Source organism: Helicoverpa zea, chromosome 5, assembly GCF_022581195.2.
Source record: "Helicoverpa zea isolate HzStark_Cry1AcR chromosome 5, ilHelZeax1.1, whole genome shotgun sequence".
NCBI lineage: Eukaryota > Metazoa > Arthropoda > Insecta > Lepidoptera > Noctuidae > Helicoverpa > Helicoverpa zea.
In genome coordinates this window covers 1,637,196-1,651,751 of record NC_061456.1, presented here as the reverse complement: position 1 = coordinate 1,651,751, position 14,556 = coordinate 1,637,196, and the positions used below count along the sequence as shown (strand labels likewise).

General features: G+C 36.9%; 1 protein-coding gene, 1 long non-coding RNA gene, 2 other non-coding genes and 2 pseudogenes across 4 annotated transcripts; 2 read left to right on the top strand and 4 right to left on the bottom strand.

Moving 5' to 3' along the window:
• The first annotated feature begins 3,455 nt into the window (after positions 1-3,455).
• Positions 3,456-3,617, top strand: LOC124630851. Its single transcript, XR_006984457.1, has one exon. It is a non-coding gene; the product is annotated as a U1 spliceosomal RNA (small nuclear RNA).
• Positions 3,618-4,495: 878 nt separating this feature from the next.
• Positions 4,496-5,547, bottom strand: LOC124630478. Its single transcript, XR_006984433.1, has 2 exons — positions 5,393-5,547; positions 4,496-4,608 (listed from the first exon to the last, which is right to left on the bottom strand). It is a non-coding gene; the product is annotated as an uncharacterized LOC124630478 (long non-coding RNA).
• LOC124630852 lies at positions 4,497-4,651 on the bottom strand (annotated as a pseudogene).
• LOC124630853 lies at positions 5,321-5,442 on the bottom strand (annotated as a pseudogene).
• Positions 5,548-9,364: 3,817 nt separating the features above from the next.
• On the bottom strand, positions 9,365-10,678 carry LOC124630616. Its single transcript, XM_047164579.1, has one exon. It carries the CDS (start codon positions 10,676-10,678, stop codon positions 9,449-9,451), a length of 1,230 nt encoding a protein of 409 aa, XP_047020535.1. The 3' UTR covers positions 9,365-9,448.
• A 1,336-nt stretch (positions 10,679-12,014) lies between these two features.
• Positions 12,015-12,176, top strand: LOC124630850. The gene has a single exon (XR_006984456.1). It is a non-coding gene; the product is annotated as a U1 spliceosomal RNA (small nuclear RNA).
• The last annotated feature ends 2,380 nt before the right edge of the window (positions 12,177-14,556 follow it).

The following is a 14,556-nucleotide window of genomic DNA, read 5'->3' as shown; positions in this document are numbered from 1 at the left end:
ATCCGACACGACCGGAAAGAGATCAGGCGCAGGACCGACATTTACGTGCTCTCCGATGCACGGGTGTATCAATCACCACCTTCCAGGCTCCGGGCTGCTATGTGAAAGTCTTCTAAAACCCACAAAGCGATTTCGGCCCGACTCGGGAATCGAACTCGAGACCTCGTGCTCAGCAGCCGCACTTGCGACAGCTAGACCAACGAGGCAGTTAGGCTAGAACATACTTGCATATTATGTGTCTATACCCTAGTATCACTAAATTTGTGTTACTGTGGGGAAAACAGAAGGTATCGGTAACCGCGATGACCTCACGTAGGTAAACAACGATTTAAAACAATTACGAATCCAAATGAAATGTCCGCGTAATCTTTTTCCTTACCTATACAATTTGTTGCGCCACTAAATAATGTTATATTGCAACTTTATCGAACAGCGAACGTTAACATTGCGAAATTAAAAAGGCGCATCGGTCGATTGCACCACGGAGAGTAAAAAAATCACGCGAGTAACACTAGTAAGCACTGACGGGTTAGAGGCACCTCCCAACTCTTTTCGAATTACGCACAGAGTGTGTCATCCAATTTTGCCAAATGAGACTTATGAACAAATAAAATGGCAGATATCCGTCGCTCCGAGATTTTCTCGGAATAGTCACTGGTGAACTTGTTTGTGGGGGTAACGAAGCTACTTAATTTAGGACATAATTGTTGATGTCTAACTTACTGGGTTGTAATGTTATTTTGAACAGCACATTTCTTTCAATTATCTAAAGTGTCACTTCTAATCATCATTATCATCAGCTTTTTTACCCTTTTCCTTGGTAGTTACTGGTGTTGATCTACTTTGTGAACTGACTACGGATAAGGTACGCAGTACCTACAACTTTTTCATCAGTTAGTCTTTCATTGTTAAATATAAAAGCAGGCCTTTGAGGTCTCTAAGTATTGCTATCATTAGTAACACCAGCTGTTTCGCATGCTTAATTTTCATTTCATGTTTCGTGTTGTCGATTAGAGAAGGCAGATGGGAGGATCTGGATATTTTAACATTGAAATAGTTTGAACTAGCGTAAGAAAAGAAAGCATTATTTTCAATACCGTAGCATTAATTTTGCATTAGTTGCATGACCCATGTAAAAGAAGGTTGTAAACCTTCGCTATATCATAGATTTTTCTTCTAAAAACAATTCCTTGAAACAATTTTCAGCACCTTTCCACCTAGTCCTGTATAATCTTATTCTACAAGTATCAAAAGAACTTTCCCCACCGGGTCACACTGCAGTGGCCGCAAGCCCACGCGCACGTCTCGGAAACAAGACATTACAATTTTATTACCAGTAATCATCTTAAGTGTTATCAGCCTAATTGAATAATGCATCGGCATAGTGACCGCTACCGACTCTGTTTTGCTAAACAACACTATCTAGATTGTTTTGGTCGGAATTCTACTGAGGTGGTAAGTGGCCAGTTTGTGCTAGTCTTGAAAAGGTTATGGAGTGGGAAAAGGTTGGATTAGGACTCAATGGAGAAATCCTGGCAGTTTTCTTTTTTTTTTTTTACAGGTTTTAAATTCTGCATTGTGCAGTGACCTTTGCTTTGTTAAGTATGATTACCTGATGATCAGTGGCTTTTCGCATTTCCCGACTGTATTTTTCAGTAGCAACGAGTCTCTTTACCATTAGGTTGACAGCTACCTTGTGATCTCATGCAATATTGGGATTTCAACAAGAAAGACATCATTTAATCGTTCATATTTCAAGTAATTTCGTAACTTTATATGGTCACATTGAACTTGTAACAACTAACAGCCGTTATCTTTGTAAATGCTAGGATATTCACATTTGTGATAGCCTAATCTTTTCACTGATAAGTAGTGCTAATGTGAATACTGACCTTATTACACATTCAATGTTTTTACCTTAATGCTTATTGTAAGATTTGATAAGATAAAGGGTTTCCTCAAAAAGTGGTTAAAGGGCAATAGACTTCGTTCTAAGAAGAATTGACATAGTTAAGGATGAACTGATCAGACCAGAAGGCATAGAGGTAATAGAAGTCAGAAAACACGCAACCGTTACTGTTTTTCTTCTCGAAAGAGGTGGTTCCTACTTTTCGAAATGTTGTTCAAAGCAAAAGAACAGCTGGAGCCTGCAAAACAGAAACAAAGTAAAGACTCGATCTTGTACTAAAAAGGATGGCTTATAACTTTAAGCGGGCCGCTTTTTAGGTTTTTAGAAATATTTAAATTCGATACACATACAGACATTTAATCCAATATTAAACATGCACATCTCACCGGATGCTGCAAGTAGGGACGTGCAACACAAGACCCCTCGGATCAAATTGTTTATAACGATACATTTTAATACTAACCTCGGAGGATCGGTCGGCTATCGAGTTACATAAGGGGAGACGTTAGTGTTAATAATACCCTTATTTACTTGTGAATACAATGCAGGTGTGAGGTGTCTATGCAACCTGCTGGGGCTGCGGGATTGTTCGAAAGTGTTACCGCGGCCCTGGTACATAAGGAGTTTAAGAAGGAACATGATGGGTTTTAGCCAGTTCTGACGCTCTCTCACGCTGTTAACCCACAGCGAGATGGGTCATTTGATGATTTCCCGTAAAAAAGGTGTGTATAGGAAATTTAGGTGCTGAAAGAAAAACACCACGTTAACTTACTTAATTATAAAGGTAGACTAGTAAGGTAAAAGTTAAGGTTAAAACTGAAAGCATTATTAAAGATCTGCCGTTATTCTACGATACTGCCTCGTAAAAATCTCGTCGGTTCCTATATAACACCAAATGTTCAAAACAAACAATACTTTTAACCGATTTGTAAAAAGGACAACTTTTATTTTAATTCGTCTCGTAACTGTACCTTGATAGACTCATCCTGTTTCAAAAACATCTATCATCTGACCACGGAAGACAACAAATTCCTATATTTAATTAACTAATTATTAACTTATCCGTACATTATGCGGGACAATGTAATCATCGTAATTACGGCCGCTTTTAATTCGATGTGATTTGACACGCTACGTGGACTATAATTTAATTAAAAGGCCGTTAGTGAAATTTGTTAAATCTGTAATTTACAGGATTTTAGTAATTACTCATTAGACTAGACTCTCAATTAAGACTGATATACACACAGACTTCACACATTCGATACAAAAAGCGTCAAAAAAATACCCTTCCAATGCAGCCCAAATTTCACATAAAACTGTTCAATGATATGTCTCAAATCTTGCATCTATCTGTTTACAATTTTTCGTAATTATCTGCCAATAAACAGCAAAATATGAAATCCTGAAAAAGCATTCTGTAAGCTCTGACGGCAGTTCAGAACTAGCTCACTAGATGTCACTGTGCAATGACGTCACGTTTCTGAATCGCGGTGTTAAGATTCTCCGCGGTCGAACGACCCTCGCGCCGTACTGTAGTGAACTCATACTTACCTGGCATAGGGGATACCGTGATCAAGAAGGCGGTTCCCCCAGGGCGAGATCTATCCATTGCACTGCGGATAGGTTGACCCCTGCGATTATCCCTAATGTGGATAACTCGGATGCGTAATTTTTGGTAGTGGGGACTGCGTACGCGCCGTCCCCTCAGATTTCCTTGTACATTTTCAAACGTGATGTTATTAACGTCGGATACTTCAGATAGTCATTTCATCTCGATTATCTTGATTCATTTTGTAAATGAGTCATAACAATGATGAGGCTTGGTTAAATACTATAGGTTCAATAAACGTATCGCAAAGTCCATTATTACAACACTGGACAGACTGGAAGATTATGTTACTTACTATTTACATTAAACAACCATTTTATTTGTTGTACAAAATTAAATTGTCATCTCAAGGTACTCCCAGAGCCATTTGTCGGGATATCAACTGAACTAAACTCACGCACAGGATTTTGAGCTGGTTTTGTTGGCAACATTTTAGGGTTATGCACGATGCGAGCGAAGTTTTTGTTGGTATGTAAGTCTCTATAAAGTCTGACAGGTGCTGTTTTAAGTCATATATACTAAATACAAAATTAGCCATTGTTAGTCGCTCATTATTCACAAGTTACCAAAACGTTTTGTATAGAAAAACTTGTTACACCGCTTGCCAGCATTCCATTTAAAGTAAGTTATCGATTTTTATAGGCAAAAGTGGTTTATTATTTATTTATTTATTAATACGTTTTGCACAATGTACAACGGTGGACTTACTGCCTTTATATGCGTTTTCTACCAATCTATCTTCGCGTGGTGGAGAAATGGCTTCTTGATGTTTTAATAAATTATCGACTTTAATAAAATGGACTGGTAATAATCTTTGGGTAGGTATTTTTTTAGCCAAGGAGAAAATAATATTTTTGTCAACTACGTTAACCCTTTTACTGCCGCTGTGCACAAGACGAGGAAAATTGAGCGTTATGCTGATTATAATGCTCTTTCCTCTTTATACAACTGTTTGAATCTTTTCTAGGAATTCCGAGGGGACGGCGCGTACGCAGTCCCCACTACCAAAAATTACGCATCCGAGTTATCCACATTAGGGATAATCGCAGGGGTCAACCTATCCGCAGTGCAATGGATAGACCTCGCCCTGGGGGTAGGGACACGAAAAAAGTATCGATGCCTTGTGGTATCGAGTACATTCCAGTTCGATACCGATACTTTTGTACTCGATACTTTGCATTCGATACTTTTACTCAATAAGTACTTTTTCCCAGGTATCGTATCGAATGAAGAATTTAATTTAACAGCGCTTTCTAGCTCACTACTACTTATCGGTACAGGTTTCACCACTTTCAGTAGATCCCTTTAAACAATAGGAAGATATGAAAGTAGTATTCCCAAAATTATCTATATAAATTGACACGAGAATATATATCAATCCCTGCGACGTCAGTACCTTCAGAACGATTATTTTCTAAAGCAGGAAGTACCATCGCAAAAAATCGAAACCGCTTATCTCTAAAAAGGCTCAACAAACTTCTATTTTTAAGTGACTTTACGGAGGAGGAATGGGATCTTTAATCTACTACGTGGGTGAAACTGTGGGACACTGCTAGTTTTGAGTATACCTCAAATAACTTAATATTGTTTCCTTTTGCTACATTTTCGATTTGTTTCATTCATTCCATTTTTCTATTATTCTATTAAATATGTGTACCAATACCATTTGTTTTTTATGTCCTGCTGAACTGAAGTAAAACTGACATTATTTACTAACTGATATTGACCTAGAAAATGTTGATCTAAAAAAGTACTCGATACCTTGAAGTATCGATACTTTTGTTTCGATACTTTAATGAGTACGATACTTTGTTATCGATTCTACTCATGAGTACGATATCGATACTTTTGTTTCGATACCGTGTCCCTACCTGGGGGAACCGCCTTCTTGATCACGGTATCCCCTATGCCAGGTAAGTATGAGTTCGCTACAGTACGGCGCGAGGGTCGTTCGACCGCGGAGAATCTTAACACCGCGATTCAGAAACGTGACGTCATTGCACAGCGCCATCTAGTTAGAAATTCTGAACTGACATCAGAGCTTACAGAATGGCTTTTCAGTATTTCATAATTTTCATATTACGCTTACCAAACGGTACGGTATTCCCAAACATAAATAAGTATTTTAATAAACTTAGTATATAATCAAAGAATACGTTTACGGGATAAATAATATAATTTGTCATTGATTTCAAGTTTTCGAAAATAGCAATGTGCTTCAAAATGCACAACGGCAGTCAAAGGGTTAACTCACAAAAATATTATTTTCTGCCGAACTGGAGCAATATCGTTGGTAATTTGTTTATATATTCATTTTATTTTATTCAAGATAATCGTAACACGTGTGTGCTTCATAAAAATCCCTGTTTAAGTTAAGCAATTTTGTTAATGGCCACCTTACTACTAATTCACTCAATTAATTATTTAATTAATTATTAGATTTTTTGCCATAAATGATTAAGGCTATTTTTTTATTTAATTGAGTCCCATTTGTTTAGTTAAGCATTTCTGCTAATTTGCTATCATATAATAAAAATAATAAAATAATAATAAAAATTTATTACGTAAAACATTATTTACACAGAATTTTCTTATATAGTACAGAAAGTTGGTACATAGTATATTCTTATATAAAGGTTAAATTACAGCTTATAATTAATACAATTGTATGACTAATTTAAATAAATTACAGGTATACGATGTTTATACTAGGATTTCAAATGTAGTATGTTGCGACCTGCCTGATGTAGGTTTATACAAACCTGTGTTTCAGGCCATCACTTCATTAAAGTTACAAGGGGTAGATATTTATGTTATGTGCTATTTATAACTTAGTCGATTAAAAAAAACTAAGCAAACTTACGATTAATTAAGATAATAAATACTTAATTAAATAAACGAGTACAGGAAACAATTAAACTATTATGCACTAATGTTAAATTCATACTAAAATTTCTAGCAATTTTTCTGTGTCTCCGTAATTAAGTTCCGCCAAATATTCTGATAGAGTAGTATTACATATTTTATAATTTAAATTATAGATCTTAAGTAATTTGTTTAGCTTGTTATATAGGTAGGGTCCTAAAAACACGTAGAATCTATTTGCAAAAACACGTTTGGTTTGCGTCTTCATACAAACGAAGTCTTTTCTCCTCTTATCTGAAGGTGTTCGGTCATAAGGAAGTTCAGTGTGTTGATGCAATACTATGTTTAGAATGGCTAACTGTCGCACTGTTAGTACCTTACATGCCGCGTAAAGCTGTTGAGTGGGAAATCTAAAAGGACGAAAGGTAGCGACCTTTAAGATTGCTCTTTGAGCACGTTCTAAAGGCAATAAAATTGTTTTTGCAGCGCCACCCCATGAAGTTATACAGTACGTAATAATGGATTGACACAAAGCTAAATAGACCTGTCTAATTAATTTAAAATCGGCTATATCACGTAAATTCTTAAAAACATAGATTAATTTGCGTACTCGCGTACACAGTAAATCGATATGTTTACGGAAATTTAGATTTGTGTCAATCGTCACGCCGAGGTATTTCATATGATCAGCTTTAGCTAAAGTGTAACAAGTGCATGCGTTGTCAGCGTATGTTCTACAATTATGTGCAATAATGTTGAAGTTAGTAAGCGGAATGTTATTATTTCTAATCGTAAATAAAATATGTTTTGTTTTATCTAAATTTAACGTTAAAAGATTGTTATAAAGCCAGTTAGAAACCATATTAAAACCATTCTGGGCATGATTATAAACCTCCGATCGTGATTTCGCTGAGAACAGTAGAGCCGTGTCATCGGCGTATGATAGGATGACACCATTTTTGAGTGGCAAGCTGCAGAGGTCATTTATATAGATTAGGAACAAACTGGGGCCCAAGATGCTTCCTTGCGGAATTCCGTAATCAGTATTTTTTTGTTCAGGACTTATGAATTGACCAATTTTCACACATTGATATCGACCGCTAAGGTAATTAGCAAAAAGTTGAAGTTGTGTACCTCGTATTCCAATGTTTTCCAGCTTCTGTAATAATATAGAACAAGAAATGGTATCAAATGCCTTAGCAAGGTCTAAAAAGATCACGAGAGTGGGCATACCATTATCTATATTCGTACTAATATAATTGGTCAATCGGTGGACTGCTTGGCTAGTTGATCTTTTGGGCCTAAAACCGAATTGACTGTCTGCAAGCAATTTGTTGTCTTCGAGGTACTTTATCAATCGTGTGTTTATGATCTTTTCTAAAATTTTTGAGAGACCTGTTAGGACTGAAATGGGTCTATAGTTATTAACAGATTGCTTGTCTCCAGATTTAAATACGGGGGTGACTACTGCTTTTTTAAGTAATTCCGGAAATACACCTTTTGATAAACATAACTGAAAAATATATGTTAATGGAGGGGCAAATACATGTTTAAAACGTTTAAGTATGTGATTAGGGATGTTATCCCAGCCGATAGCACATGCATCCTTAAGCTCGGTTATACAGCGTAATACCTCATTAACGTCGGTATCTAACAAAACAAAAGATTTTAGCGAAGGCGTTGTTACAGTTGAAGTTTGGTGAGGGCGACTAGTATTCAAAATTTTGTCTGATAAGTTTTTACCAACGTTAACGAAATAATTATTGATTTTGTTCATTGCTTCGGATGTATTGCTCTCGGGTGATAGTAAATCAAGCGGGGGTTCAGGTTTTGTTAGTCTAAAAGTGTTAGTTTTTATGAATTTCCACACAAGCTTACTATTTTTACCTGCCTTTTGCAACTCACTCTGATCATATTGCTTTTTAATTTTTTTCAAGAGATTGTTACAGAAGTTTCTGTATCTTTTATATGAAACCGAGAGAATTTCATTGTCAGGTGCAAGCTTCGATTTTAAGAGTAATTTGTCTCTGTGTCTTATACATCTAACGAGACCCGGTGTGATCCAAGGTTTAATGCTTTGATATTTTCTAGGAATTGTTTTAGTGAAAGTGTTTTTATTTATTGCATGTTGTAGCGACTGTATAAAGTACTTTAAAGAAATATTTGCGTCGTTTGAATTATAAACTGGGTCAAAATTTATTTCGCGTATGTCATTCTCAAGGTTTCTCATGTTTACTTTAGTAAAGCTGCGCAGGCAGTTTTTTCTCGGTGCTAATATTTGCAATGTTAGTAAAACAGCTTGGTGGTCCGTAAGTGACGAGTTAGTGACAAAAGTGAGGGTTGGTTGCTTGGATTTTATAATGATATGATCTAAACATGAGCCGGACTGGTGCGTAGAATGGTAATGAGCGGGTAAAAGTCCATGAAACGCACAAATATTTAAATAGTTATGAGCATGGGTATTGGTTTTCCCGGAAGCAATATTAATGTTTATGTCACCAACAAGTATAATATTCTTAAATGATGATATTTTATTTAAATTCATATTGAGCGAGTCTAAAAAACTATCAATATTTTGAGAAGGGGGTCTATATATTGACATTACTACTGTGTCTGGAATAATTTTAATCAATAAGCAGTTGCTGTCCTGGAAAATAGGTTCTTCTACCACTGTTTTCAAATCGTTTTTTATGTACACTACCAAACCATCATTTTGGTTGATGTTTCTTGCAGTTTTATGAGAATAAAACCCCTCAAGCGGCGGTAAATTTACTGTTTGTTTCGACAACCAGCATTCTGTTAGAATGATGATATCACAACTAACGTCAAGGTTCTGTAGCAAGACTTCAAAACCATTAAAGTTTCTGTTAATGCTACGGATGTTTTGTGTAAGTAGCGTTAAAGTTTCCTCTCCAACAGGAATCAGATTTTTGCACTCCTCAACATTACAGATTTTAACGTCAGACACAGAGAAACTGTCTAAATCACAATTTAGTTGATTTATCATTTAAAAAATATCCTACTGCTAAAGTGCTTACTTATTAGTTTAAACGGTGACGCTCTTAGGCGCCTTCATAATCAATTGAGTTTATGTATCTGTCTTCTGCATATTTGCGGGCCGGGCAACTTACATCACCAGTGGGATGATCAGAATTCCTTTTGAATCTTTTACACGTCGCGCATTGTGAGGGAGCAGCTTTATTTCCACATTCCTTGGAGGAGTGACCGGCTTCTCCGCAGTGGTTACATGTAGGACTAGTTTCTCGGCAAAACTTGGCTGCGTGTCCAAACTGCTGACAGTTGAAGCACCTGGTGACTATCGTGAAGTCCTTCACAGGGCATGAAGTCCAGTTAATGAAAATTCGGCCTTGATTTATCAGCATTTTTCTAATGCTAGCGGGTACTTCCAGTATGTAGTTACATGTAGGAAGGTTTTTCTTACCTGATCTATGGCTCAATTTTATGGTATTTTGAAAGGACTCACGATTAGTTTCCGGCACCTTATCAGAGATGTTTTGTTCGTATATACAATCAAAAACTTCCTTTTCGGTGAGGGCCACGGGGACACCAATAATAGCAATTCTGGGCCGACGTTTGGCTGGTTCTTCAACTGTGAGACCCGATGAAACTAGTTGCTCTGATTTCTTCAGTTTATCAATGTCGCCTTTACTGTCTGTGCTAATAATGATACCCCCATTTCTGACTTTTCTCAGACCACGGACATGCAGCTTTAGTTCTTCCGGGGAGATGATTTTTTGTAGAAGAGTTTTGGTATCGTCGCTTGTTTTGGTCTTATCTGAAGGATATATAGCAACAGTACTCAGATTTGCTGGGCGAATAAAGTTAGCGCTACCTTTTTTCACCATGCTGGCATATGTGGTCTCTGGTTTCAGTTTTGTTTCAACGACCTCTTTAAACTGTTGAAGAGAGTCCGAAACGTTCTGGTGTGCCTGTAAGTGCTGGATGGTGCTGTATGCCTGGATGGTTTTCTGCTTTAAAGATTGGTATAAGACGGCCATCTGAGATGTCCCCTTTGATACCCTCCGGCAAAGGTTGGATACTCGGAGCTTCTGCTCAGAGTTCATTTTTCCCTCCGAAACTATAGCACACACTTCGTCCAGGATTGTATCTATGGATACCATCCATGTCTGAATATCAGGCGTGGAGATGACTTCCTTCGGTAATTCATTCTCCTTGGATGATGGAGGACTTGGTTCTTTGTTTGGGGTCGGCGGTGGGCTTCGCTGTACTAGCTGACTCCGGCCAAAAGGACTAGATCCTGGCTGAGACATATCTAACACGAGCACAATTTAATTGTTTACAAGGTCATCTTGCACAATAGGCTAGTTGGTAGTTACCTAATCACTCGCGACACACTTATACAAATACCTGACGGCGCAGATAATCTTTATGAAATTAATGGCAATTATTTAATTAATTAACATTTTATAAATACGATACAAAAAACACGTCTGCTTAGTTTCACATCTAAAAATGACTGATAGGTACATATTGTGTGTATTTTACTTATTCACCCAATAAATTAGGTTTTATTTGTATAAATTCAGATTGCCATCTTCAGATACACACAGAGACATCTATCGGGCTGTGGACAGACCAAAGTGCGCTCACTTTATGTACGTATTGGAGCCTTTATTACTCGGCATTTTAGGGTTAACGCTCGAAGCAAGCGAAGATTGTTTAGGTATTGGAAGTTCTCATAACGGCTGACAGGTGGCGCTTTGAAAAATAAAATACCTACTATATAAGTAAATGCAAAGCCACTGTTGGTCACACGGTACACACTTGATGCCAAAATAATTTATTTGTGTAGGAAAACTAAATAACTCACTTGTGCATTCTGTCTAGGGTTCTGGTTTTATAAGTAAAAGTCAAAACGACAGCATCCATCTGCCGAGTAGTTTTACCTAAGGCGTATCGTGTATGAGCACTTGATATTATTTTCGAAAATACCGGATTGATTACGACAGTTAAGAATGTGTGTTCTTATTTGAATTTAAATCTTATTTGAATTTGAATTTAAATATGCGACGCTTACAAAAACAATACGTATCTCGAGTAAGAGATGATTAATATATTTTTTTCCTGTTTTTGCTATGCTATATACATAATATATCTAAAATTAAAGGGAGCGACACGAGTATTCTAAATGGTATAAAAAAAAGTAGAAAGTAGGTAATTATAAAAAATATTGTCATTTTTACAACTCAAATAATTGATTAAAAATGGAATTAAATAAACGAATAAATAAGCAAATTGCCAACGATATTGCTCCAGTTCAGCAGGAAATAATATTTATGTGAGTTAACCCTTTGCCTGCTGCTGTGCTTTTTGAAGAACATTGCTATTTTCGAAAACTTGAAATCGATGAGAAATTACATTATTTGTCCCGAAAATGTATTCTTATAAGTTTATTAAAATCCTAATTTTGTTTGGGAATACCGTTTGGTAAGCGTAATATGAAATACTGAAAAAGCATTCTGTAAGCTCTGATGTCAGTTCAGAATTTCTAACTAGATGGCGCTGTGCAATGACGTCACGTTTCTGAATCGCGGTGTTAAGATTCTCCGCGGTCGAACGACCCTCGCGCCGTACTGTAGTGAACTCATACTTACCTGGCATAGGGGATACCGTGATCAAGAAGGCGGTTCCCCCAGGGCGAGGTCTATCCATTGCACTGCGGATAGGTTGACCCCTGCGATTATCCCTAATGTGGATAACTCGGATGCGTAATTTTTGGTAGTGGGGACTGCGTACGCGCCGTCCCCTCAGAATTCTTAGAAAATCATTGGCTCAGATTATCTGACACTTCACGTTAAGTAACAACATTTACATGAATCCACAGATTCAGATCGAGAACTCACTTTACGTACAAACATGTTATTCGGGTGTCTGCAATGACGATTCCTTGGAATACTCCCTTATAGGGCTACAAAACCCTGCCCGTAAAGTAATTGTGATTAGGTACTTACGAATTATTCGAATACGCAATACCTTTGTTAAAAAAATATCCTAGTCTTTACTCGCTAGATTTAGAGAAAATGTAACCTAATATAAGTAAACCGACAAAGCTGGTATTTTCCGCAAGCAATTTTATCTAGCTGTCAACAGAAATAAACAACTCTTTATGCTTTCGCGAATTTCCGACCGCAGCCATTATTATATCACAAAATAGAATTATTAAGGCATTGTGCATCACTGTATTACTTTCGATTCTTCCTCATATCTTAAATCTTACACACAGGAGTCTCTGTGTCATTTGTGCTTATCCCTGCTGAAGGAAAACTATGCACAGTGACGCTTGTTGGAAAACGGGGAACAAGAGATACGTCACGCTATGTTTCGTGCAGCACGCGAAGAAGGTCGGAATAGAGACAGTGTTCGCATTTCCATTGGTCGATCTTAGCGCATTTTATCAACTGGAACCGTCATGACCACAAATCTCTAGACGAAAACTCAAGAAATAGTGATAGCTGGTTAATGCATTTTTGATCAGTAACAGCCTTACTAGAAAAACTTAAACATCTGTTGAACTCTTGTCAAAAAAATTGTGGCTGCAAAACGGACTTTATTTCAACGTCATAATTTGTATTTTTTTAGACAAGTGTTCAAGAAACGTTTAAAAGTTTTTATGGTACGACGGAAAGTGTCTTAGTCTTGTACACCCATGGATACACGACGAGTCTAACCGGTATTTTCGTATCTTCTGTAGAGAGGAAGGCTCGGTAACGTCGTGTCCTGTAGTTTAAATTCTCTTAGCTCTTGATAAACGGAGTGCTTCGAAGGAATGATCGCGTTTCGCACCACCATTGATACGGCGTTAAAACTGTATAAATTTTCTGTTGAAAGCTATTTGTAACCCTTTAATTATTGTTGGTAATTCATCAAGTTCTTTGTTAGACTTTTTGAGTCAATGAAACCCATTGTTTTGTTGAATTTTTTATCAGATCATTTATCAAGTACCGAATAAAAATACTGGATCCAAAAGACTGTTTAAAGTTTTCACTATAACTTATATGACATGTTTTGTGCCCATAAGTGCATTCGATATGAACACATGTCATGTGAAATATTGTCATTAAACTGCATCCTGCAAAAATCTGATACGGCTTGGAATCGTCAAAATGTACATAATAATCATGCACATGTTCTTTTCTCAAATAATAACGTCACCACAAGCCATCACTTAGGTTCAGGACCGATATCATACCTGGGGCCCGATTCTCCTATATTAATAGGTAATGTCAAAATTGAATAGAAATTGAATAGCAATAGCAGTTTTAACCATATCGGGCATACTGCTACTAATATAAGACCAATCGTACACCAACGACATTCGATTGGTTTGCGATTGGTCTGCTATTTAGGTGATTTTGGCCTATACGGTAGATTGCTCTACAATCATATCGTAAATCATTTGCAGACAAAATGATTCATTATTGAATAACAGAAAAGGATAAAAATGTTTATTTCAAAGAAAAAGCAGCGGAATGCTACATACGCCTCGAGTCGTGATTGGATCTCAGTCGAATGTGAATCGTATGTCGCTTAAGTAAAATTAGGAGAATCGGGCCCTCGATCCACCAGTAAACACTAGAGGCATTATGTAAATCGCACAGTCCTCGCTTATAATCTATGTATTAGCAAGTTTCCCTATAAGTTACTAGACGCTCAAGTTCCCCTATATAAATGGTAATGACGACGGCCGAAGGAATCCAGTTTTTATGTGCTGTTTTTCAATTTAGCCCACACTTTACTGCATTATAAAAGTTTTCCCGTTTAAATAACTGCTTTCTAACGATTTTATTTTCTTTAGTTTGTTGTTGCTCATGTTTTGATAGTTTTCTCTTTTTAGTTATAGTTTAAACTTTTCAGCTTTTATAATATTAAGTACAGATATAGACTTATCTCATTATTATAAGTATAAGTATTTGTCATCATCATCAATCTCCAGCCCTTATCCCAATTTTATTTAGCGTCGGCGCAGCATGCTTTCTCCTTCCACACTCTTCTATCTGCCGTCATCTCGCAAGTAGCATCCTTTCGAATCATATCGACTTTGTCAGCGTTGTGAAAATAACTAACCAGCCAAAATGCTATTGCTATATCTAACAACTTTTACAAAGCAGCCCGGTGCCTGGAAGTTGGT

What these genes read in the sequence shown, in the direction of transcription:
- LOC124630616 (XM_047164579.1), bottom strand. Translation starts at nt 10,678, where the DNA reads ATGTCTCAGCCAGGATCTAGTCCTTTTGGCCGGAGTCAGCTAGTACAG.